Source organism: Heptranchias perlo, chromosome 2 (genome assembly GCF_035084215.1).
Source record: "Heptranchias perlo isolate sHepPer1 chromosome 2, sHepPer1.hap1, whole genome shotgun sequence".
NCBI lineage: Eukaryota > Metazoa > Chordata > Chondrichthyes > Hexanchiformes > Hexanchidae > Heptranchias > Heptranchias perlo.
Window position 1 is genome coordinate 158,391,122 of NC_090326.1, and position 27,947 is coordinate 158,419,068.

Here is a 27,947-nt window from a genome sequence, read left to right on the forward strand (position 1 = left end):
CCAGGGCTTTTCTAACACTGCTCGTGGGCCACGAGGAGCTGGAGTGCTTTCCCCTGGCCCCTCAAGCACATCTTATGCCGCGATCTCTTCCCCCACTGCGACCGGACGACTCCTGGGATCTGCTGACCCCCTCGGGATCTCTATCTCTCCCTCACGCGATCTCTCCCTCCCCCCTCGCTGCCAAGCTCTGAGCCCCACTCCCTGCCAACCCCCCATCTTCATGATTGCTGGAGACCATCCCCAGCGGGTCTATGGCTGCTGCCTTCTGCAGCAGGCTTTCAAGCCCGACAACCTTCAAACTGGCCAGGTGCTGGGCAGGAAACAGAATTTAAAAATTCTAATAAGGTCCTGCCGTTAAATTCAGCAGGACCTCTGTCTTCCGGTATTTCAGGGTTTCCTGGCCACTGACACGTGCCCCCGCTCCCTCCCCGCAAATATCGGGGCCAATATGTATGGAAAACTAAAGAGATCTGGGGGTCCTGTTTGACAATAAATTGAAGCTATCGTGACAATGTTCGGTGGCAGTGACTAAGGCAAATCTGATGTTGATTTATTAAAAGGTCAATATTGAGCCGAAATAGTGAGATAGTCCTGCCACTTTATAAATCATTGGTGCAACCACACTTAGAATGTTCTGGTCGCCGCAGTACAAAAGGATATCGCAGCTTTTGAAAGGATACAGAAGAGAGCAACCAGAATGATTGAAGGGACGGCTGGGGGGGGCACTGGATTATGAGGAACGGTTATGTAAATTGGGCATGTTCTCACTGGAAAAGAGAAGGTTGAGAGGTGATATGATTACAGTTTTTAGGATTCTATAGGGAATAGATAATGTAGACCATGACAAGCTATTTCACCTTGTCCAGAACAGTAGAAACAGAGGACAGGGCCTGCGCTTGAAGGGAGGTAAATTCAAAATTAATCTGCGGAAGCATTATTTTAGTGAGTGGTCAATCTATGGAACAGGCTCTCTGTGATAGAAACAGTTCGTATTGATTCATTCAATGTTGCAGACTAACTGATAGGGATTGATTTCTATGATTAGTCAACAACTTCATTCTCTTTGTATTGTGCAAATACCAGGTTGGTAGAAGGCGAGAAAAGATGGACCTTGGACTTTTCTCGTCCAGCAATTCCTATGTTTCTAAATCTTTTTAAAGGAGTCAATCACTGCTTCTAATGATTATCTGTTATTCTGTGGAAACAAACATATGGGGGGCTAAATTGGGTCGCATCGTGCCCGTTGTGTAGGCGCTACGCGGACTCCTAAGCCTCAAAAATGGCTTCTGAGATGTGCGCGGACACTTCCAGCGTGACGTGAGCAGGACGCCATATTGGTCAAGGCGTTAGCGCACGTGCACCTAATGAACGCCGGCAGCATGTAATGTAAGGAGATTATGACCTAAATCAGTGTGCAACGCTGATTTAAAGGGGCTGCTGCTATATTGGAACGCCACATTCCAGCCAACACACGGTCTTAACCTCGCATAGCTGAACAGGTCTTAAACGGCATGGAAGACCCCTTATCAGCACTATTTAGAGGGATCATGCAGGATTATTGCTTCTGGCTGCTGATGCATTTGTACCTGTTTTTGACAGACTCCTATACTTGAATACTAGGACTAGGGGACATAACGTAAAAATTAGAGCCAGGACTTTCAGGAGTGAAGTTAGGAAACACTCTACACGCAAAGGATGGTAGAAGTTTGGAACTCTCTTCTGCAAATGACAGTTGATGCGAGCTCAATTGTTAACTTTAAGTCTAAGATTGATAGATTTTTGGTAACCAAAGATATTAAGTGATATGGGGCTAAGGTGGGTATGTGAACTTAGGTCACAGATCAGCCATGATCTCATTGAATGGCGGAACAGGCTCGAGGGGCTAAATGGCCTACTCCTGTTCCTATCTTCTTATAATAAAAGTTTCAACATTGTACAGGTTGTGAGCTGGCTAGCTGACAGGCAACAGCAAGGGGAGTACTGGCGGAGTGGCAGAGGTGAGACAGGAATGCTGTCATCCTGAGAGACGACAGCAGGTTCACGTTCCATGGAGCCACTACCACTTGTTGCCTCCTGCTATGCGCCACCTTCTCTTGCAAGAAAGCAGGAAGTGTGCCAGTGAGTGTCCTACAAGATGTTTGGGTGATGTGGTTGTCATGGTTGAATAGCTGCCAGTGTGTGTGACCTGTGAGTTTGCAGCTTGTAACAGTGGTAATGTGTGAGGGTTGAGATGAAACATCTGATTGAAAGAGTTGAGTACTGATTGAAAGAGCTTATTGTAGGTGGGTGATTGGTGGGGGGAGGTGTAGTGCGTGGAGCAGTGGATGCAGCTAGTGGTACAGTCAGTAGGAGACGCCACTTGACAGTTGACCTCACTCACCTTGACCACTCATTTCAAAGTAATGAACTTCTTCCTGCACTGCATCCATGTTCGTGGTGCTATGCGCCTGGCATTTACCTCATCCCCTACTGCCTCGGAAGCATATGTCTGGAGGGCCTCTTGCTCTCCTGCAGATATAGGATGCCCCTCCTTCTGTCCACCTCTTGAACCAAGGCCTCTACTGCATCATCAGAGAACCTTGGTGCACGCTCTCTCGCAGGCCCAGTACAAACTCAGATCGGCAGATTGGCGGTGTCTGGTGTGCAGACTGGAGGTTGTGGGATGTAGTTGTGAGCAACCTTTATTCAATGTTTTAAAATAAACAACAGTTTTTAAACATAAAGACGGGACCTGCATCTGTGTTATACATGTGCGATTTCTGATCACTGTTCAGACCTTATACCGAAAGAGTCCTGCAAACTTTGAGCAGCCAAGTTGTTGCTCAATAAAAATTCCAGAGTTCCCATCATCTCCATGCTTCACTATTTTTCAGCACAGATTCCCTTCACCATTGACTTCCACCACTTCCTGCAGCCACAGTGCACCTCCTCTTTAAAAGGTGCAGGCTGCCTTTAAGTGGTGCTAGCCACTCCCGCTATTTGGGCCCCTTGCTGGTGGGCATGCACTCTACACCGCAGGTCGGGCTGGCTGCACGCAGCAATCACTGAAATCACCAGGCAGCAGTTACGTGCTGCCTGCATCTCAGCGGCCGGTTGCGGGTTAATCGTGCACCGCGATCCCAGCGCCTGTTTTCGGGAGTTAACCAATTTGGTTGTGATAGATAGCACTGATGTAATAGAAAGCATGTGTAAATGATTTTCTGCTTTTCTCCATTGGGATGAATATAAAATCTATACACTAACACTGAGCAGGTCTTCACTTTTAGATCTATGAAATTAATATTTACATGAAACATGTTAATATGTACATGGTGACAGATAAGGCAAAAACTATTACCCTATCAACTCCCCCCCAAAATATATCCCATAATACAAAAGTGGTTTTATAGTGAGTTTATTAAAAGGTATTCAAAACATACAATGACAGGCAGAAAAATGAGAACTCTATTGAAACTGATATTATTTTCTTTCAGCAGAAACACAAATGTTTCAAAAACATAAAAAAGTTAGGCGGTGTTTTTTGCTTCGACGAAGACTTGACTGACAGTACTTTTCCTAACACTGGCTCTGTTCATTCATTTATTTTAGAGGCTTCAGTGTTTGTTACCTTTGATGACCACATGAAAGTTTAACAGAGAAAATAAATTTCAAAATTTGCATCAGGACACAGTAAAAGAGCATTTTGTGCATGTTATTGCTTGTTGTATTTTATCCTCCTTTCAGCAACAGTTTAAGTCAGCATTTGTAACAGAAGACATTTTTTTAAATGGTATAGTACGCAGGGGATTACTTTATTAAAACGTCTCTGAAGAAAATCAGAGGCTAAAAGACGCATGTTATTTTCTTCTTGATGAATTCAAGTATCTTCCAGGTTGGAGGAATGCAGATAGTTTTTAAAAAAAAACTTAGCACGTATACTACTTAGCCAGAGGGCGACAGAAAGGCACCTACTTTATCCTGAAATATGTTACAGTTATGGCATAGAATGTAGTATTTACATTTAATGACCTATCTTACACAAAATTAAGGGAAGAAATAAACTTTTTCCATTAGTTAACACCTGCCCCTCGTGCGTTCTCGGCTGTAGCTGTGAAGGTCCACCCTTTTTGCACAGTTGTGGCCCATCACCTGCAAGTGAGCAGCAAGTTCGTTATCTTGTGAATTAGCTCCCAGCAACCAATCAAAACGCAGCGAATCGTATTTTAACACAGCAGTTTGCAAAAGGCTGCATTGTGTAAACTGCAGAGTTCAAAGTACTTGATAGTTTCTGGAAGGTATTAGACATGGCGCAATCCTAGCTTTTAGAGTTTATTGTACCCTTGAGTAGTTGCCATGAGGCTGATCAGTCAATCACAATAATTTTACCCTAAACTTATGTATAAAACAGAACAAAATACAGGTGCTATTCAAATAAATTTTGCATTTAAAAAAATATTAAATTGCATAAAAGGTTTCTGAAGCACTGGATTTTATGTCAGTAGCTTCAACTTGACCTCTTTTCCCACCTACATAACAGAGTTCATGTTAAGGGTATCTGCACTTCTTGTTAACTCCATTACTATAGTGGCTGAATCCCAGTACTAAGATTACAATGCATTGAGTTACTCCTGTACAAGCCAATGATTTTGATTTATTGTTTAGTGGTGCTAACTTAGTCTTTCAGTTTGTCTGAGATGTACTTTATTTAAAACCAATTCCACTTCTCCTGGCACTTACAATTAAACAAAGTGTGAACCTATTGCAAAGTTGGACACAAGGGGGTTGAAATTGCTTGACCGTTTTGGCAGACTCCCGCTTTAAGTTCAGTGGGAGTCCACCAAAGGGCCGCAGAGTTGGCCCGTACCTGGATACGCCGGGACCCAAACTTGCATAGGAATTTCCTGTGCTCTTGTTTTGGAGTGCAGCATCCGCCTGTCCCAAAGGGGGCCGATGATGAAGAGTGGAGCTGAGAAGGGGGGGCTCCCCACACTAGGAATTCACATGCCATCAGCCCGTCAGAGGCCTGATGCAAGTTAGGAGGCTGGTACAACGAAAAGGAAGAGGTGTACTGGCCTCAGGGTCGGTCGGAGTGGAGCTCACCTTGGGGGTCCAAGCCTGGACCCCTGAAGAAAGGTAATATTTTTAATTATAACATTGCTATTCTTGTTCCCCTTACAAAGAAGGAGGGGGGAAGGGGTAGTGACCTAGCAACCCCTCCGCTCTACGGACAGCAGCAGGCACTAGCCTTTCTGGCCTGTGTGGGGTGGCTAGCGCCCGAGGTGCACCTTTAGCGGCGTGGACACCCACTATGGATACTTAACTTACAGGGACCTCCTACTGATCCCACTTCCTCTGTAGGTTCAGCGCTGGAGGTCTGTTGGGCATGATCCCAGCAGAAGTGGAATTTCAGGGCAAAGTTTTTTTTCCAGTCACCGAATACATAATAAAATAAATTTAGCCTTACAGACTAAGCCTGGAATTTTCACAGGGGTTCTCCCAATCTACTGCCATAATGGCAGAAGATCTGCAGAACCCCCGGAGAAATGGCATGAATGACTAAAAACAGCCACTTCTCCGGGTGTTCCATCCATCTTCTGCCAAAGTTATGGCAATAGATCGGGAGAACCTCGCAGAATTCCAGGCCCTACATATTTATGGCAATTTTTGGATACTTCAATGGCCTTATTGAGATGCACTAGCAACATTCATACAATAGTAAATAAGATGCCACACCAAAAAAAACCCAATAAAATTCATTACATTTCAAACCCAAATTCTCAATAGCGCATGGAGTTTGTAGAGATGTTAAAGATATAGGCCTAGGAATTACTGGGGGTAACTGCTGGGGTGGTGAAGTGTCGGAGCGGATCGCCCGCCTGTTATTCCACTGATTTCAATAGTTATGAAAATTGGGCAGGTTCTATAATGGATGGGCGATCCGCTCCACGGGGGTGAAACTGGTCATGGGGGGTGGCACAAAATTGGGGAATTGCGAATTCGGCCGCCCGTTTTACACCCTGCCTGATTTACACCCTGCCCGTTTTACACCCTGCCTGATTTACACCCTGCCCGTTTTACACCCTGCCTGATTTACACCCTGCCCGTTTTACACCCTGCCTGATTTACACTCTGCCTGATTTACACCCTGCTTGATTTACACCCCGCCTGTTTTACACCCTGCCTGATTTACACCCTGCCCGATTTATACCCTGCCTGATTTATACCCTGCCTGGTTTTCTTTTCCATTGACTCGGAAAATAAAATGGGGGGGCAAGTGTAAAACGGGCGTCCGATTCGCTATCACCAATTTTGCCCGACTGCCCAAGGCCAATTAACTCCCTACCATTCTATCACCCAAGCAGTGAAGGTGAAAATTACCCCAACTGTGTATGTTATTATTGTACAGGTGCTTAACATGTTCATATCAAATTCCTCTGTCTGCTATTTTAATGAAGTCATCAACCTGTTATTTTAAAATAATGGACACAGACATTTGAGAAGAATGTGTTAAGTGCTAATAGTACGATAATGCACACACTAATTTCAAGGTTACGCGATACAAGGAGGTTGTCTCTTGCAGGCTGAAAGATAAAGCTAATCAATGGACACTTAGAACTGTAGGGATCCCTCATAAATTGTTCAAAAATAAGATGTACAGTAATATAAACATGAAACGCTGAACACTGATCAGCTGCCAAACTGGATGATGGCTCGATCGTTTGAACCAGACATTGGTGAAATTTTGTACCATGCCTCTGGTGATTCAGTGTAAGTCCATATCCTCAATGTTTTACCTACCTGAATCAGTGCGGTCTTTCAAAGGTTTCTTGATAATACCTGACCTCTGTGTAGTTCACACAGCCGCCTCCAGAGAGGTAAAGTTCAACCAGAAGCTCTATTGTTAATGAACATTTACCAGTAACATCAGTGCAATACCTTTTCTTTTGTCTGTGGCAGTGCTAATAGCTTACTTAATAGCATAGGGTCAATAGCGCACCACAAATCCATTGACCATGTTACACTGATTACTTGTCTCATTTCCCTGAGGTTGCACATCATTTGATCTTTATTTTTTTTAAACTGACTTTGCATTTACACTACATTTTCTTTGTCAAAAGTTGACAATTTATTGTGTGTTATTTAAAATGGCAATGCTGCTGACAGCAATAGTGTAATATGGAATTAAAGTATTGTGGAATACATTGAAATGCCTAACTTTAAAATAAATATATACGGTTGACATCAGTCCCATTCTTTGTGAGACAGCCCCAGGCTTAGTTACGTAGTCCTCCTTATCAGCACATCGATTGTTCCAACGTTTGCTATGGCAGGCACTTTTGTTCGTCTCCACGGTGCCTGCCAACCAAATTGGTACTGATACCAATCAATGATGGCCTCCGTGCCTGCGCTCATTCAAGATAGCGCGGCTGAACTCCAGCCTAAGCTTAATGTCTGTGCTATCTGACTGCCCCGTTCATTGCGACAACAGCTGAGCTGAGTGTCTTGAGATCACAACCTGAATGTTGGAAAAACAGCAAAAGTCTCGACGGCTGTTCCCAATCTCAGTTTATCAAAAGCGCAACAATCTTAAATAAATAGTATGTTATTACACATAACTCCTCCTATTAATTATATTAGCTCTTAAGTGCCAAACACCTCTTTTCAATCCCAACTGCTACTGCATAAAGGGCTTTCTGCTGTAGTTTGATTCCGTGCTCTATTATTTTGTACCAGCCACTATTTAATTACCAATACAATCTGGTTAACACTGTGTCACTGACATAAATGTCTGCGTGAATAGGCCAACTGCTTAACTATTATCAGTCCAAAGTAACAATGAATCATTCTGTTTTAGTAGCAAATTTGTCCACATTAATCCTTCTTCCAATGAACGGACAATAGGATGGTCATAATATGTTAATATTTACTTTTATTTTTGAAGGAACAAAAATATAACCATGCCAACTCCTTATGTAAATAAGTGGGTTGTTAAAAATGGGTTTCTCAAGAAACTTTCATTCCTTTACTGTTTGAAAATGTTTCATGAAACTGGGAAATTGACTTAAACCACGTGATGATGTCAATGCATTAAATATTTTCCATATTTCTTGGAATTTTTTCCAGTGGGGAAAGACAACATTGTGAGAAAAAAAGAGATTTTTACAGTGATGTAGCTGTAACCTCTCTGCAATCCACACATCGGTTTAGTTCCCATTTCAAATCAGTTACATTAATCTTCACCATTTTAAATCCTCCCCCCCTCAATTTTCTCCCCATCTCTTCTAATCGTGCTCAAATATGGTTCCATGGGTGCTAACTGTCCTCCAATACCTCACTCATGTAGTCATTACTGATGCATATACTTGGGCAGTGAGTGTCAGTGAATTATTCATTCATGGAGGGCATTGGAGTTGAGCCCAATCCTGTCCTCACCCACTGAACACGTGCCTTGCAGTCGGGATCAATAGTGATCAGCTAAGAGAATCCGACTTGATTTTTCTCCTTCCCTAGCCCTGGGACACTGAGGCCAATTATTGTACCTCTGTCACCATCTCACTAGCTCAGCGCAGACTGAGGTTTCACTTTGGCTCCTTCTGGTCCCCCAATTTTAATTTTAATTCTCCAGGACATGGTGGCTGAGTTTTGCCGCTGGACAACTCACCACCCTGTCATTTTTCCGACCATTAATGTTCACGATCTAGCGAGTTCAGAAGTGGAAAACCTCAGCCACTGTGAACAGGAGAGTAGAGGACAAGGAGCTTTGTCTTTACAAAATTTATAACTCGTGACACTATTCATTCAGTTATCAATTTTGAACACTCAAGGGATATAGATCCTATCCTCTGTAGCCTAGAAATTATTATTTGCGATGTCAGCGTATGGATGTTTAATGCGATTCCTCTATCTGCCGTCTAATCAGAGGCAGTAACCCATTAAAAAGAGCAGACAGAGGAATGTCATACAAATGTGTGAAGTGTTCGTGTGCTAATATTACAAAGAATAGTTTCTGGGTTTATATCTCCTACAGGTATCCATAGACCATCTTACCTCAGACTGGCTCAGCTTGGTTTGAGCTAGCATAGATTGTGGGTTGCTCGTTTATACTTTCAGGTAACCTAGAATTCAACCTGTGCAGATACTGTACAAATACATCGCATAGGTAACATTTTAAAAAAAAAGAAACAAATGTTGGAAATCTGAAACATGAAATGCTGTAAACACAGTGCAGGTTGATGAAAGGTCTTACCTGAAACATTAACCTCTCTCTTCCAGATCCTGATCAACCTGCTGTGCATTTCTAGCATTTTCTGTCTGTAATATTAGAAAGGGTAACCGCAGACGGGGAAAAAAAATTGAACTAGAAATAGTTAACTAAGTCATTGAGTTCAGATTCCTTTTAAAAATCTCATCAGACCTACAAACAATTCTTTTCATAGTATAAATGCAATTACTCTAGATCTAAGAATGCAGTTACTGCTATGTACTGTCATTTTTCATCATATAAATTTACATCTAAGGAACTTGGTTCTATTTTCATCAGCTAAGGCACTTAGTAGAAAGAATTTGAGTGCAAAAAAAAAGCAGTGATACTAGCTATATATCACAAGTGCCAATCAAGCAAACAGATTGATCCTGATTTTCACTGCATTGGAAAATAAAGTTCACAGTGCATGATAACATCAACTGGGCGATTTATTGCCGATACACATTTGTGATGTGATGACCACTGTTCAGGGGCCATAACCTAGTTGTTCTGAGCATGTATTTCCATCCAGCCTAGACACTGTTTCAGTATCCTAAGCTGACATTTAAAGGGCTGCACTTCACTTTTAATCAATAAATGTTGGCATAGATTTAAAAATAAACAACGCTGGAAATTGGAAATAAAAAAGAAAGTGTTGGAAAAGCACAGCAGGTCAATCCGCATCTAAAAGGACATGTTAGCTAAGTTTCGCAAGCATGACTGTCTGATTGGGAATACTTTGACGTCATGATGCTGTTGTGATATCAGCTACAGGCAATCAAGTGGAGTGAAGAAACAATGCAGCATTTACTGATTAATAACTGGAATGTAAAAATCTTTGAATTGGGATTGAAAAGCAATAATGTACATTGTGTGTTGCACTGTGGTAAACTGAGAACAGACTGGGGCAGCAAATGGATTTTTTTCTGCAAAAACAATCGATTTGTATTTTTTACAAATGCACCAAAATCATTTTTTTTAAATGGAAAGCTTGAAAATGCCAATGTTTGATTAACCTTTTTTTTTGCAGGCAAAGTAGTTGCATTCAGCTGCCCAATAATACAATGGTGGCTGCAAGTTCAATCCTGCAGTCTACTGAGTTTCTGATCTCAGCCGAGATGTCAAGTGAAGGCTAGATGCTTCCACGGAATGGAGGAGTAGAAGTCAGGTACTTCCCCGTGAGATAGAGCTACCCTCAGGCTATTCCTGTAAATTTACTAATCAGCTCAGAGGAGTGTGCGAGGTTTAGGAGCAAGTCACATGACAATGCACCGTCCTCTCTGCCATAGCTGGTGAGCGGTCTAAGGAGAACAGGGGAGGAAAATTATAATCTGGTAAACAAATACATTTTGTTTACAGTGAAACTGTGTGTCCATTATGGTTCATTGCTAATAAAATGCCACTGTGTGGATTATACATGATTGAGCTTGTTCATTCTGACACTGACAATGGTTTCTACTGCCAAGTCCCTCAGAATAGAGCTTGAAGGGGATTGAGTTCAGTTTTAAAATGCTGATGACATACTGGCAAAATCACTTCGGCACAGCCTGCTTATGTGGTTTATATCATTTAAGATGACACGTGAAATAAACTAAGCCCTTAAAAAATAAAATTTGCATGAACTGGAATGAAACACACATGACCCTGCCTTATTTGGTAACAGAGTGCGGGAGACCTCATGGGGTTCAGTTATGAGAGAGGTGTAAATTATCCTGATCAATTCTGCCAGCAACTTTCAAAAGCCGACTACTTCAGTCTTGTGCCCAAACCCCGTGGTAATTTACCAGATTTCTGAACCTTAAACTTACTATTAGTAAGTATATTGCCATGAATTAAATGTACAGCAATTTTTGCCATGTTTATATACAATTTCATTTCTAATTTACTTTCACAATCTCGCCGAGGTCTCCCTAAATGACACACTGCTGTGAAGTACTGGATCCCATTAGGACCCCTCTCTGCTATTACAAGTCATAAAGATTTCTTCAGAGAAAAAGAATGCAAACGATAGAAGTTCTGATGAAGGATCATACTTCAAACATCAGGTATTGGGGGTAGAATTGTGGATAGCTCTTTTATAGAGCCAGTACAAGTGCATTGAGCCAATTGGCCTCTTTCCGTGCTATAAAATTCTGTGATTGACCCGCTGTGCATTTCAATCATTTTCTGTTTATAATTAAAGATTTCTGCAAGACAGAGCTGCGAATCTTCCAGGTTAATTTCTAAATGATTCACATTTTTTTCTCTTTGTTGGAGGGGTTGGCAGGGAAAGCAGTGACACTTGTTCTGTACATAGTTTGTACTGTCATTTGAAGTTAAAGTGCAGTGTAACATAAGCTTTAATTTTCAAATGCAGCCTTACAAATCAGTCATTGTTCGATGCACTGGAATTAGGGTCAATGTTTACCAACACTGTTTTATGAAAAAACATGATGCAGAACCAAAATTCTGGAACAGCATTTTAAGGCAATGGCAATCTTCCTTGGATTTTCAACTAGAATCCGCCTTTTTAAAACAATGACAACACTTCCTCCCACCCCTCCCCAATACCTTTTGATGTAATTTTCTTCAGACTTGTCCTCCTTAATCAGAAAGGTGAAAAGATCCAGTCTACAAACGTCTCTACACACACACGTTTCCTGACATTCCTTGGACAACATGCCAACTTTCCCTCTTTCCCACAGATCATCTGCCCTTTTAAAATGAGAATGTATAGCTTTTGTAAAATTAGTTAAGCTGCATTGAAATGTTTCTTATTTTAAAAAGAAATTATTAAACCTACAAAACTCCTCACATTAAAAATGAGGTAATTTAGACAATGGTAAATAGTATACAAATCCAACGGAAATTGAGTCACAAGCGTGAATATGTCTGAGATTTTGGATTTGAAAGAGGGCCACAGAATATGAGATTGAGGAGAGATTCTCTGTAGCAAGGGGAAAACAGAACAATGTGGCTGAACAGGAAGCATGTTTTTTGTAAAGAATATCAGTATTTATATTCCACTTTTACAGTTTGCCAGTTAAAGTCCTGACGTTTTGAACCCACCCATTACCATAACGTGAAATAGCTACTAAAAAATAAAATAGAACTCGGAAGTAAAATGACTGTCCCAACTTAATCATTCGCAGCCATAATGGAGTCAATGGCCTGTTTCCTGTGAAGTAGGCGTATGGCGAGTCAGGTAAACCCACCCAACATAGCAACTATCTAAATGAAGACAGCTGTAACCTGTGTCACTACAAAAACTTGTGTCCTTAGTTCAGTAAACTATAGATGTTACATTTTGATGCTGAGTACAAACAGACTCCTATTGGTTTAGGAAGAGTTGCGAGGGATGGCACTATGAGACCGGCAAAGCATCTCGTTCAATGGGACTACAGATCAGAGAACTGGTACAGAGAGCAGTGTGCCTGATTCATGGGACTCTCAATTTTCCAGTCATTGATTTCGACGGCTAGGAAATTGGAAATCTGCGAATCGGGCACACTGTCCTCCGTGTCAAATTCTCTGATTTGTACCACCATCGAACGAGGTTTCACGCTGGGAGCCTTGTTTTGCAAAATCTACTCTTATAACTCAAAGAGCCAAATTGTTATCACACTGGTTATCTAAAAGAAAACAGATTGTAGTAAAATGTGCAGAAAGCTGCTATCACCTTTTTTTTTAAGGACCATTGTAAACTTAATTGAATATAAACACAAGTTAAATCCAAACAGATGTTTTTCCATCTCCAGATTTGCTACTGGAGCTGCCTTTGTCTGAACCAGGTTTGGGCTTAGCTCCCTGTTTCTCATGAGCAGTGTTGACACGGTTTTGCTCCGCTACAGTACCTCCCGATGCTGGGCTGCTGGTCCTGGATTTCTGTGCATTCTCTTGGCTGTTATAACCCTGAAAGGCAATGTCCAACTGTTCCTGGGCAACTTTCAAGTGCTTGTGGAGCCTGGCCAAGTCAGGTGGGATGTTGTCATCTGGACTAGTGGACTGTTGCTCTTGGGCTACATTAGCTAAGTTTTGCTCATGAGCCACAAGGCCATTAGGGACCTTGGTGGACTTGTCCGATTTGATCACCAGATTGTATCCTGGTGGTGATGCCGGAATGTTCCGTGGATAATGGTATGGGAACGGTCGAATGTTGCTCTGGTTATGCCGTTTGCTACGGATAATATCTCTGATGGTTCCAAAACCCAAATGAAACATCTCACAGATATTAAGAACCAGGCAAAGGCAGCTGACTACGTACATTACAATGAGGAAGACTGTCTTCTCTGTAGGTCTTGAGACAAAGCAGTCCACGGTGTGAGGACAGGGGTTTCTAGTACAGACATAGGATGGGTAAACTTTAAATCCATACAGAAAATATTGTCCCAGAAGGAAACCTACCTCAAACAGAGCCCTGAAAATCAATTGGAAAACGTACATTTTCATCAGTCCTTCTTGCAAGATGCGTCGTCGCCCATCATGCTTTTGATGGTCATCGGCCTCTTTTTTCTCACTTGCCGTTTCTTCGTAGATCATTGGTTCTTCCTCATCTTCGTCCTCTGTTTGTTCTGAATTACGGTGGACTTGCCATCGTATGGTTGGTGGTTTCTTCTTCTTGAAGAACTTGTGCTTCTTTTCTTCTTCAGTGGTTCTGGCAATCCTATGGATGGCATAGCCAAGGTACATCACAGATGGGGTTGATATCATGATGATCTGAAAAACCCAGAACCTCACGTGGGAGAGAGGTGCAAATGCATCATAGCAGACATTCTCGCACCCAGGCTGTTTGGTGTTACAGACAAATTTGCTCTGCTCATCAGAATATATGGACTCCCCTCCGACCGCAGTCAGCACGATGCGGAATATAATCAGCACCGTCAGCCATACTTTGCCAACAAAGGTGGAATGATTGTGAATTTCTTCAAGAAGACGAGTTAAAAAGGCCCAGCTCATATTTGTCATAAGGGCTCCTCATCTAATATCTGCAACAGAACAAAAATAAAACAGACTTAATATATTGACCATAACTACACGCTACAAAAACATTTTATACCGGACACAAGAGACGATTGAACACACGGGACTTGTAAATTTAAAGCCCAAAGTGCAAGGATGTGGTAAAACGACATAGACTAAACATTATGATAAAAAGTAAGAATATAACATCTTTCACATCCTTATGATGCCCGAAAGCACTTCACAGCAAATTAATTACTTTCAAAGTGGACATTATTTTTATGTAGGAAAATGTGGCTGACAATTTGCCCGCAGCAAGGTCCACAAACAGCAAATGAGATAAATGAGCAGCTAGCCTGTTTATGGTGATGTTGGTAAAGGGAGGAATGTTAGCCAGGACACCAGAACTCCCTGCTCTTCTTCCACTATTGCTAAGGGATCTTTTATGTCCACCTAAACTAGGAGATGGTGCCTCATCTGAAAGAAAATGTAGCACTCCCTCAATATCGCACTCAAACATAAGCCTAGATTATGTGCTCAAGTCCTGGAGTAGGGCTTCAACGCACAACCTTCTGATTCATAGGAAAGAATGCTATCACTGAGCCTAACTGACCCTTAAAACTAAGCCAACACAAAATCGTGTCAGTCGTGTGCACAATGCAGGCAGGGAAACCATAAAAATACGATGGGGTGAATTTCCACAGGGGTTCTCCAGCTCGTTCACCGTAACTTTGGAAGAAGAACTGCAGAAACCCTGAAGAATGGCCTCCCTCATCTGTTTTTAATCTTTGTAATAATCCAAGCTCAGTGTACAAATCTGTGTGTATGCCTGAGTGGACTTTCCCTCAATGTTGCTGGCTGTTGGCAGGGCAGCTCCACAGGAATAATTTATTTAACTCTTTTCTTTGTACATGCAAACACAGGTATCATGTGGTTTTGTACGTAAAATGCGAATAATGTATATTTAAAAGCAATATAAGGACAGGAAGGTTTTGCCTTTTTGGACTATTCAGCAAAAAAAGTGCCTTAAATGTAACATCTGGTACTGTGTTGAGGGTGAATTTGTGCTTGTTAAGCTGAAGGATGTTAGTGTTAGGGTATGAAGTATTTTTCCACTTTCTGCACTCAAAGAGAGAGAGCATCAAGCATTCTGAGGTGAAGTACCTCAAAAATATGCCTGTATTACAATAATGTGCAAAACCCCAAATCTCAAAAGATTCTCCCATGCTGTACCAGTGTGCAATCTACCCATTTTGCACGCAAGCTTTTGCTGTTGCCTTTCTGTGTGAGACTGAATTTGTGCCAAATTATGAGTAGTTTCTTTTATTGCAGGCTTACGTTTTCCAGGAACTTTGTCAAGATACTTTCCAAACTCATTGGGGGTAAAATTCGACTTGGGCGTGGACGCAAAATGGGCAGTATCACATCTGCCGCCAGTTATACGTTCTTAAGTCTCACGCTCTGGAATTCCCTCCCGAAACGCCTCCACCTCTCCACCACCCTTTAATCCCCTCCTTTAAACCCACCTCTTTAACCCAGCTTTAGGTCATAAGAACATAAGAAATAAGATCAGAAGTACGTCATAAGGTCCCTCAAGCCTGCTCCACCATTCAATCAGATCATGGCTGATCTTCAACCTCAACTCCGCTTTCTTGCCCGATCCCCATATCCCTTGATTCCCCTAGAGTCCAAAAATCTATCTATCTCAGCCTTGAATATACTCAATGACTCAGCATCACAGCCCTCTGGTGCAGGGAATTCCAAAGATTCACAACCCTCTGAGTGAGTCATCTCTTCGAATATCTCCAGTTTGGCTTGATGTTCCTCTGTCAAGCACCTTGGGACATTTTTCTATGTTAGAGGTGCTATTTAAATGTAATTGTTCAATCAAAATCGTGACTGTATAGCAAGTTATATTCAGCTGATTAACACATTCAACGTGTGCTGGGAATTTCCTCGTGGATCTTCCCGATTAGCTGCCGTAACTTCAGTGGAAATCCCGTTTACGCGGTATCCAGGGTTTCTGTGATCTTCCGCAAAAGTTACGGTGGCTGATCGGGAGAACTCCCGAGGAAATTCCTGACAGCAGTCCTGTCTTTTGATCAAGCTGCCTCTCCTGAGTTCTAACCTCCTGTACTCCTACCTAACTCCTACTCTATCCTGTACAGCTACGTAGATAGTGAAACTACTTCAAAACCTTTCTCTGCATTAGGCTTCTTACCGAATCATGCTTTTTGCATGGAGACGATCTGTTGCATAGCAAAAAACTGATAACACACACGGCCAGATTTTCTAAAGAGTTGTCTTGTTTTTGTCGGCATAAGTGCTTTCTGTGTCATTTTTTTGCAGCAACACAATAGTTTAGTGTTAGTTTTGGTTCATAGAATCATAGAAGTTTACAACATGGAAACAGGCCCTTCGGCCCAACATGTCCATGTCGCCCAGTTTATACCACTAAGCTAGTCCCAATTGCCTGCACTTGGCCCATATCCCTCTATACCCATCTTACCCATGTAACTGTCCAAATGCTTTTTAAAAGACAAAATTGTACCCGCCTCTACTACTGCCTCTGGCAGCTCGTTCCAGACACTCACCACCCTTTGAGTGAAAAAATTACCCCTCTGGACCCTTTTGTATCTCTCCCCTCTCACCTTAAATCTATGCCCCCTCATTATAGACTCCCCTACCTTTGGGAAAAGATTTTGACTATTTACCTTATCTATGCCCTTCATTATTTTATAGACTTCTATAAGATCACCCCTTAACCTCCTACTCTCCAGGGAAAAAAGTCTCAGTCTATCCAACCTCTCCCTATAAGTCAAACCATCAAGTCCCGGTAGTATCCTAGTAAATCTTTTCTGCACTCTTTCTAGTTTAATAATATCCTTTCTATAATAGGGTGACCAGAACTGTACACAGTATTCCAAGTGTGGCCTTACTAATGTCTTGTACAACTTCAACAAGACATCCCAACTCCTGTATTCAATGTTCTGACCAATGAAACCAAGCATGCTGAATGCCTTCTTCACCACCCTATCCACCTGTGACTCCACTTTCAAGGAGCTATGAACCTGTACTCCTAGATCTCTTTGTTCTATAACTCTCCCCAACGCCCTACCATTAACGGAGTAGGTCCTGGCCCGATTCGATCTACCAAAATGCATCACCTCATATTTATCTAAATTAAACTCCATCTGCCATTCATCGGCCCACTGGCCCAATTTATCAAGATCCCGTTGCAATCCTAGATAACCTTCTTCATTGTCCACAATGCCACCAATCTTGGTGTCATCTGCAAACTTACTAACCATGCCTCCTAAATTCTCATCCAAATCATTAATATATATAACAAATAACAGCGGACCCAGCACCGATCCCTGAGGCACACCGCTGGTCACAGGCCTCCAGTTTGAAAAACAACCCTCTACAACCACCCTCTGTCTTCTGCCGTCAATCCAATTTTGTATCCAATTGGCTACCTCACCTTGGATCCCGTGAGATTTAACCTTATGTAACAACCAACCATGCGGTACCTTGTCAAAGGCTTTGCTAAAGTCCATGTAGACCATGTCTACTGCACAGCCCTCATCTATCTTCTTGGTTACCCCTTCAAAAAACTCAATCAAATTCGTGAGACATGATATTCCTCTCACAAAACCATGCTGACTGTTCCTAATCAGTCCATGCCTCTCCAAATGCCTGTAGATCCTGTCTCTCAGAATACCCTCTAACAACTTACCAACTACAGATGTCAGGCTCACCGGTCTGTAGTTCCCAGGCTTTTCCCTGCCGCCCTTCTTAAACAAAGACACAACATTTGCTACCCTCCAATCTTCAGGCACCTCACCTGTAGCTGTCGATGATTCAAATATCTCTGCTAGGGGACCCGCAATTTCCTCCCTAACCTCCCATAACGTCCTGGGATACATTTCATCAGGTCCCGGAGATTTATCTACCTTGATGCGCGTTAAGACTTCCAGCATCTCCCTCTCTGTAATATGTACACTCCTCAAGACATCACTATTTATTTCCCCAAGTTCCCTAACATCCATGCCTTTCTCAACCGTAAATACCGATGTGAAATATTCATTTAGGATCTCACCCATCTCTTGTGGTTCCGCATATAGATGACCTTGTTGATCCTTAAGAGGCCCTACTCTCTCCCTAGTTACTCTTTTGCCCTTTCAGATTCATATCTACCAGATCTATGTACAACTGACACATAGATCTGGTGAGGGGAAAAATTAGGTAGGGGCCCTACTTCTATCCATTGACTTCTGCTGCAAAGTACACATGCAACTCTACTCATTGGAGTTCAGAAGAATGAGATGCGATCTTATTGAAACATGTAAGATTGTGAAGGGGCTTGATCGGGTGGATGCAGTAAGGATGTTCCCAAGGATGGGTGAAACTAGAACCAGGGGGCATAATCTTAGAATAAGGGGCTGCTCTTTCAAAACTGAGATGAGGAGAAACTTCTTCACTCAGAGGGTAGTCGGTCTGTGGAATTTGCTGCCCCAGGAAGCTGTGAAAGCTACATCATTAAATAAATTTAAAACAGAAATCGATAGTTTCCTAGAAGTAAAGGGAATTAGGGGTTATGGGAAGCGGGCAGGAAATTCGACATGAAGCTGAGTTCGGATCGGTCAAGGCCCTGTGGGTGGCGGAGCGGGCCCAGGGGCTGAGTAGCCGGGTCCTGCTCCTACTTCTTGTGTTCTTTAGATTTGAGGTTAGGATCAGATCAGCCATGATCTTATTGAATGGCGGAGCAGGCTCGAGGGGCCGATTGGCCTACTCCTGCTCCTATTTCTTATGTTCTTATATTCGATGTCATGAAAAGACAGGAACTGACTCAGCCAGTCAAAGAGCTGCCAACATCCATTGCCTAGGATTACCTGAGGAAAAGGCACTTGGGTGAGATACCAGAGGGTATCGAGCATCCATGGAATTGACCAGTCAGGGTCAGTGCCTTCAAGAAAGGAAGAAAATTGGAGAGAGGGTAAAAAAAATAGTAATTTTTAGTTTACATAATGCAAACTGAATATGCTGTGAAACAGCTGTGTGGCTCAAAGAATTAGCCTATTTGTGGGATATTAATCTTCCTCAGTTATTCAGTAAGCTATAATTTCAACAGAATAGTGTTTTACAAAATAGGGTTGTTAAAATGATTTAGATCTTCCATATGAATTTTCAGAAACCTTACTGATAATTGTAATCTGCACAGAACTGGGAAGTTATAGTTATCTACAGCACACATAAGTCTAGCCAACATCTCTGGTATTTTATATACATCTTAATAAAGGTGTGGTGGTTTAAATTAAACAGCTTTGCCCTTGTTAACCTTCAAGGCACTTAAATGGATAGGCAAGGAAAATGATAATTAAATAATTTAAAATTATTTGAGCACAGGCACAGGCAAATAATTTAAAATTATTTGCCTGTGCTCATTTCTTGGCGATATTTTTAACTACTTTCAACTATGTTGGGGGGGGTTTAAACTAACTTGGCAGGGGGATGGGATACAGAGTGGAGCTACAATAGGGGGTGATGTGCAGCCAAATATAGAGAAAAAAACAAGTCAGCTTGGAAGACAGGGCAAATATGTGAGGGCAAGGCTGGATGGCATCTATTTTAATGCAAGGAGTCTTGCGAATAAGGTGGATGAACTGAAGGTGTTGATAAACACATGGGAGTATGATATTGTTGCTGTCACAGAGACATGGTTGAGGGAGGGGCAAGACTGGCAGCTCAATATTCCGGGGTACAGAATCTTCAGGCGAGACAGAGGGGGAGGTATAAGAGGAGGGGGGGTCGCAATATTAATTAAAGAATCAATTACTGCCATAAGGAGGGATGATATATTAGCAGGTTCCTCTAATGAGGCCATATGGGTGGAGCTTAAAAACAAAAAGGGGGCAAGCACTTTGATGGGAGTGTACTATAGGCCCCCAAACAGTCAGGGGGAGATAGAGGAACAGATATGTAGGCAAATCTCAGAAAATTGTGCAAATAATAGGGTAATAATAGTGGGGGATTTCAACTTCCCCAATATTAACTGGGATACTCAGAGTGTAAAAGGCTTAGAGGGTACAAAATTCTTAACGTGCATCCAGGAGAGCTTTTTGAGCCAGCATGTAGAAAGTCCTACAAGAGAGGGGGCGGTACTGGACCTAATTCTAGGGAATGTGGCCGGCCAAGTGGAAGAAGTGCTAGTAGGTGAGCACTTTGGTGACAGTGACCATAATTTGGTGAGATTTAAGGTGGTCATGGAAAAGGACAGGGAGGGGCCGGAAATAAAGGTTCTAAATTGGGGGAAGGCCAATTTTAATAGGATAAGGCAGGATCTGGCCAAAATGGACTGGGATCAGCTGCTTGTAGGAAAATCCGCATCGGAGCAATGGGAGTCTTTCAGAAGGGAGATTGAGACCATACAATGGCAACATGTTCCCGTAAAGGTCAAGGGTGGTTCCAAGAACTCCAGGGAACCTTGGATGTCAGGGGATATATGAGAATGGATTAGGAAAAAAAGGAGGGCTTTTGGCAGATACAAAAGGCTAAAGACGGAGGAAGCCCTAGAGGAGTACAAAAAGTGCAGGGGGATACTTAAAAAAGAAATTAGGAGATCAAGGAGGGGCCATGAAATAACACTGGCGAGCAAAATAAAGGAAAATCCTAAGATGTTTTATAAGTATATTAAGGGTAAGAGGATAACTAGGGAAAAAATAGGGCCCATTAGGGACAAAAATGGCAATCTGTGTGTGGAGCCGGCAGATGTAGGAGGGGTTCTAAATGAATTTTTTGCATCTGTTTTCACTATGGAGAAGGACGATGTAGACATAGAAATACGGCAGGGGGACTGTGATATACTCGAACATATTAACATCGAGCGGGAGGAGGTATTGGCGGTTTTAGCAGGCCTAAAAATGGATAAATCCCCAGGCCCGGACGAAATGTATCCCAGGCTACTGTGTGAGGCAAAGGAGGAGATTGCGGGGGCTCTGACACATATATTCAGAACCTCTCTGGCCACAGGGGATGTGCCAGAGGACTGGAGAACCGCTAATGTAATACCATTATTCAAGAAGGGGAGTAGGGAAAAACCGGGGAACTACAGGCCAGTGAGCCTAACATCAGTGGTAGGAAAATTATTGGAAAAAATTCTGAAGGACAAAATTAGTCTCCACTTGGAGAAGCAAGGATTAATCAGGGATAGTCAACATGGCTTTGTCAAGGGAAGATCATGTCTGACTAATTTGATTGAATTTTTTGAGGGGGTGACTAGGCGTGTGGATGAGGGTAACGCAGTGGATGTGGTATACATGGATTTCAGTAAGGCCTTCGATAAAGTCCCCCACAGGAGACTGGTCAAGAAGGTACGAGCCCATGGAATCCAGGGTGCCTTGGCACTTTGGATATAAAACTGGCTTAGTGGCAGAAGGCAGAGGGTGATGGTCGAAGGTTGTTTTTGTGACTGGAAGCCTGTGGCCAGTGGGGTACCACAGGGATCGGTGCTGGGTCCCTTGCTGTTTGTGGTCTACATTAATGACTTGGATATGAATGTAAAAGGTATGATCAGTAAGTTCGCTGATGATACAAAAATTGGTAGGGTGGTAAATAGCGAGGAGGATAGCCTCAGTCTGCAGGACGATATAGATGGGTTGGTCAGATGGGCGGAACAGTGGCAAATGGAATTTAACCCGGAAAAGTGCGAGGTGCTGCACTTTGGAGGGACTAACAAGGCAAGGGAATACACAATGAATGGGAGGACCCTAGGCAAGACAGAGGGTCAGAGGGATCTTGGTGTGCAAGTTCACAGATCCCTGAAGGCGGCGGAACAGGTAGATAAGGTGGTAAAGAAGGCATATGGGATACTTGCCTTTATTAGCCGAGGCATAGAATATAAGAGCAAGGAGGTTATGATGGAGCTGTATAAAACACTGGTTGGGCCACAGCTGGAGTACTGTGTGCAGTTCTGGTCGCCACACTACAGGAAGGATGTGATCGCTTTGGAGAGGGTGCAGAGGAGATTCACCAGGATGTTACCAGGGCTGGAGCGCTTCAGCTATGAAGAGAGACTGGGAAGATTGGGTTTGTTTTCCTTGGAGCAGAGGAGGCTGAGGGGGGACATGATTGAGGTGTACAAAATTATGAGGGGCACAGATAGGATGGATACTAAGGAGCTTTTTCCCTTCGTTGAGGGTACTATAACAAGGGGACATAGATTCAAGGTAAAAGGCGGGAGGTTTAGAGGGGATTTGAGAAAGAACTTTTTCACCCAGAGGGTGGTTGGAGTCTGGAACTCACTGCCTGAAAGGGTTGTGGAGGCAGGAACCCTCACAACATTCAAGAAGCATTTGGATGAGCACTTGAAATGCCATAGCATACAAGGCTACGGACCAAATGCTGGAATATGGGATTAGAGTAGACAGGGCTGATGGCCGGCGCGGACACGATGGGCCGAAGGGCCTCTATCCGTGCTGTATAACTCTATGACTCTATGACTCTATGTTTTTCTGCTCCTAGTTACTAGAATGATTCCAGGGATGAGGGACTTTAGTTACGTGAATAGTCTGGAGAAGCTGGGGTTGTTCTCCTTGGAACAGAGAAGGTTGTGAGGAGATTTGATAGAGGTATTCAAAATCATGACGGGTCTAGACAGAATAGATAGAGAGAAACTGTTCCCATTGGCGGAAGGGTCAAGAACCAGAGGGTATAGATTTAAGGTGATTGACGAAAGAACCAAAGGTGACATGAGGAAAAACTTTTTTACACAGTGATTGGTTAGGATCTGGAATGCACTGCCTGAGGGGGTGGTGGAGGCAGATTCAATCCTGGCCTTCAAAAGGGAACTGGATATATACTTGAAAGTAAAAAGTTTTCAGGGCGACGGGGATAGGGCAGGGGAGTGCGACTAGCTGGATTGCTCTTGCATAGAGCCAGCGCAGACTCGATGGGCCGAATGGCCTCCTTCTGTGCTGTAACCTTTCTATGATTCTATTTCTCCCTTCCTCAAGGCAGTGAATCATGCTCGGCTAAAGTTCCAATGGCACTGAAAGCTCTAATGTACCTTGGCCAACTTGCCATCCTTCACCGTGAGCCTCTCCAGTGAATGTTGCAAAGCTGCAGGGGCCAATCCAGCCAAGACAAATCATATCCTCACTTGACATCCATACACACACGCACTTTCAAGAGGCGTCACAAATACAAGGGGGATGAAGTTATATTACAGCTATACAAAGCCCTGGTTAGACCACACCTAGGGTACTGTGTTCAGTTCTAGGCACTGCACCTTAGGAAGGATATCTTGGCCTTGGAGGGAGTGCAGCACAGATTTACTAGAATGATACCTGGACTCTAAGGGTTAAATTACGAGGAGAAATTACACAAACTAGAGTTATATTCCCTGGAATTTAGAAGATTAAGAGGTGATTTGCTTGAAGTTTTCAAGATAGTAAGGGGAACTGATAGGGTAGATAGAGAGAAACTATTTCTGTTGGTTGGGGAGTCTAGGACTAGGGGACATAGCCTAAAAATTAGAGCCAGGACTTTCAGGGATGAAGTTAGGAAATACTTCTACACGCAAAGGGTGGTAGAAGTTTGGAACTCTCTTCCACAAACGGCAGTTGATGCTAGCTCAATTGTCAATTTTAAATCTGAGATTGATAGATTTTTGTTAACCAAAGGTATTAAGGGATATGGGGCTAAGGCAGGTATATGGAATTAGGTCACAGATCAGCCATGATCTTATTGAATGGCAGAACAGGCTCGAGGGGCTAAATGGCCTATTCCTGTTCATATGTTTCTAAGTAGTGATCAGGAGCTGGAACTCTAGCCAAATGGTTCCCTTTAGCCTGAAGGCACTGGGGCCAACTGGACTTTCTTCAATAGAGCCCGAGCACAAACCCTGCTTTAGTACCAAACCACCATTTATTCACTAAGCCATCAAAGGAGCCTGACCAACACTCACTGTATTAAAAAAAAGACCATTTACATTTAGGGAGAAAGAACAGCCACTCAGAGATGTCTGAGCAGCTGATACAACGATATTACCGCAATGCAGTGACAAGCAGGAAAAGAAATTTTCCATGCATAGATTAATTTCTGATAAATGAGTTCTGCTACTGCGTATTTTTGCTAAGCAAGTACTTTTTGGCCAGATTACACAATATCACCATTGACCAGAAACTTAACTGGACCAGCCACATAAATACTGTGGCTACTAGAGCAGGTCAGAGGCTGGGTATTCTGCGGCGAGTGACTCACCTCCTGACTCCCCAAAGCCTTTCCACCATCTACAAGGCACAAGTCAGGAGTGTGATGGAATACTCTCCACTTGCCTGGATGAGTGCAGCTCCAACAACACTCAAGAAGCTCGACACCATCCAAGATAAAGCAGCCCGCTTGATTGGCACCCCATCCACCACCCTAAACATTCACTCCCTTCACCACCGGCGCACTGTGGCTGCAGTGTGCACCATCCACAGGATGCACTGCAGCAACTCGCCAAGGCTTCTTCGACAGCACCTCCCAAACCCGCGACCTCTACCACCTAGAAGGACAAGGGCAGCAGGCGCATGGGAACAACACCACCTGCACGTTCCCCTCCAAGTCACACACCATTCCGACTTGGAAATATATCGCCGTTCCTTCATTGTCGCTGGGTCAAAATCCTGGAACTCCCTTCCTAACAGCACTGTGGGAGAACCGTCACCACACGGACTGCAGCGGTTCAAGAAGGCGGCTCACCACCACCTTCTCAAGGGCAATTAGGGATGGGCAATAAATGCTGGCCTCGCCAGCGACGCCCACATCCCATGAACGAATAAAAAAAAATGCTGTTTATGATGAATATGGCAAATAGCCAAATATTGCATTTTGAGCCATGTTTTACAGAACTGCAGAACTCAACTATTAAAACTTGTTAATTACCATATATGGCATTGGAAATATGATCCTTTTTAGGAGATTTCTACGATAGGCATTAATCTGCATTTAGGTGCCAACGGCCTCCTGTCTTCACTACTCTCTGATTGAGAGCCTTACAATATGTAAAATTGCATGTGGTTGTACAGTTTGATGAAGTGTGCTATTGAGAGAAATATATGATGTGGAGATGCCGGTGATGGACTGGGGTTGACAATTGTAAACAATTTTACAACACCAAGTTATAGTCCAGCAATTTTATTTTAAATTCACAAGCTTTCGGAGGCTACCTCCTTCCTCAGGCTACCTCCTTCCACATCGTTCACCTGAGGAAGGAGGTAGCCTCCGAAAGCTTGTGAATTTAAAATAAAATTGCTGGACTATAACTTGGTGTTGTAAAATTGTTTACGAGAGAAATATAGGTCTGGGCTGGTATGGGGCATCAAAACATCTGGTCCAGATATTGGATTTCCCGCAATGAGTACAACAGCACCTCAAAGAGATGGGCTCACACTGTCTAAAATGATCTTATCCTCACTCCACAATCAATTTTTTGGAGATATGTTAAATCCTAAAATCACCCGTTACATGGTTCGGTAGCTATCAAAATGTTCAATTATGTACATTTCTGGCAATTATTATAGAAAGTGCTGCCCATAACACAAAGCTGTCTATCCATTTACAAAAAAATAATATAAATAAAAAAAGTTATACAAAAAAGAGATATTTGTACATTTGATATAAAAATCAGTAACACCACAACTGACACCAATGCATAAAGATATTTGGTCTCACCTGATTCTTGGAGCTGCCATGCAGCTGTAAAATAATTTACTATGAAATGATAATAGTTTCATCAAACAGCATTAATGTAGTCAGTGTGTTATGCTCACATCAGCTTTCAAACAGCTGATGAGACTGGTAACTGCTGTATAGGGTTCAGCCAGGTTTCTATCGCCTGGCTCCTGCCTAATTCCAATTCGAATTTGACTGGCCAGGAAAGAGGTCCATGTATGCATGCTTATACATATGTACAGAGTTAAACTCCCATTTGTTAAATTTTAAATGTGAAAATGCCTCCTTTTGGGTTTTGCACCACTCGCCTCTCGAGTCAGGTCAGAACCTGACTGTGGATTTCTACTGTTACCTTTACCTTGCTGCGAAACACTTTGCAGTGACACTAAAACTCAATCGGACCCCTTAAAGGACCGTAACTCATTGTCTTGTGGGTTATTGTAGTCTTTTTGTTCAGGAGAAAAAAAAGACCCAAATGCACCACCGTTAGCTGTGATGACGTTCTATTTGTTCCATGTGTGATCCCTTGGAGACTTTACAATGGGTTTGTTGAAGATATCTTGCAGACCTGACCGTTGGGATGACAGCAAATTATTGACTTAAAATGTCTTGCTGTACTGAATTATTACATTGCTAGGTAAGAAAGAACTTGGATTTATATAGCGTTTTATCACACAGGCAAACAAGGCAGCGAATTTGCATACAGCGATGTCCTGTGAACAGCAAATGAGATGAATGGCCATGTAATGGGCCAGAATTTACTGTCAAAATAACAGTGAGGCTAATGGCACTCACCGTTATTTATGCACAAATCGTACAGCAACTTCAGGTGAGGGCAGATGTGTGATTATAGGCGAAAATCCGGAAGTTGCTGTCCGAGTTGCGCTGCTCCACTGTTAGCTTCGTGAAAATGGCATCTCGTTGTCTGCCTCACCATTGAAATGCATTGAATGGCATGAAGTTCCTGTACTTGCATGATAGATATGAACTAAACTCGCCACAGAAAGTTAGGGCTTGTCCATTTTGGTCTAAGTACCCTTTTTTAACAACATGATAAGTGTTAATTACTGCCAAACAACCTCTCTGGCACTGGAAATTAACTTTTGCAAGTGTGGAGTCTCATTCCTTCAGCTTTTAAATGTTGTTGGAGATTTTTTAAAAAGTTTTAATTTTTTGTTTACTTTTTCTTTCTGACTCTTTTTTCTCTCCCTTAATCCAATATTTCTTTTCCTCTCTTTATTTCACTTTCTGTACCTGATTTGACATTGAATTCACTATTCTAACTTACACATCCTGGTTCAGACTCTGTGCTGGGCAATCCTCAATCCTTCAATCTGATCGGTTAAGGAGATACACAGTTGCTTGCCCTGTTCGCACAGCTCCCAGATGCCCTGTACAGGGCGCCGCACTGTTTCCATCTCCCAATCCGAGCAACTTGCAGTGCAAAAGCTCATGGAAATTAAACGGGCAAGGGCAAGTCTAACGAACAGCAGGCGTCGTTCGTTCGCCGGCTACAGTAAATTCTGGCCAAATATGTTTCTGTTGCTTGAGGTGGGAATGTTGGCCAGGACGCTGGGAAAAAGCTCCCTGCTCCTCTTCAAATAGTGCCATTGGATCTTTTATATTCACCTGAACAGGAATACGGGTCTTGGTTTAATAACTCATCCAAAAGACAACACTCCGTCAGTTATGCACAAAAGTATTAGTCTAGGTTATGTGCTCAAATCCATAGTGGGGCTTGAATCCACAACCTTTGCTCAAATGTATTATTCAAACTCTTGAAAACAGAAATCAATCACAAAGTAACTGCTTCCACTCACAGACTGAAACTCTTGCTCAATTGTCCATTCATTCTATCTGGTTCACTTTACAAAAAAATTATACAATGGTAAAACAAGTGCAATTAACTTAAAATACAATTGAGTACTTACGTAAACATGTTTCTTCCCTTTTTTTAAGAGAAGTGCAAAGGTTACTTGTTAAAGTTGATTTTAAGAAAGGAGTTTTAACTCTCTGAGGAGCTCTGTCTAAGAAAATAACCTGCTTCAGCCCACAGTGACAGGCTTTA

The 27,947-nt window shown here is 42.7% G+C and overlaps 1 protein-coding gene across 1 annotated transcript; it reads right to left on the reverse strand.

The window, feature by feature from the left end:
- Positions 1-3,378: 3,378 nt before the first annotated feature.
- On the reverse strand, positions 3,379-27,947 carry gjc2 (gap junction protein gamma 2). Its single transcript, XM_067968082.1, has 2 exons — positions 27,811-27,947; positions 3,379-14,187 (listed from the first exon to the last, which is right to left on the reverse strand). Exon 2 carries the CDS (start codon positions 14,165-14,167, stop codon positions 12,929-12,931), a length of 1,239 nt encoding a protein of 412 aa, XP_067824183.1. The 5' UTR covers positions 14,168-14,187; positions 27,811-27,947; the 3' UTR covers positions 3,379-12,928.

Coding starts and splice junctions, on each gene's coding strand:
- gjc2 (XM_067968082.1), bottom strand. CDS start 14,167: ATGACAAATATGAGCTGGGCCTTTTTAACTCGTCTTCTTGAAGAAATT.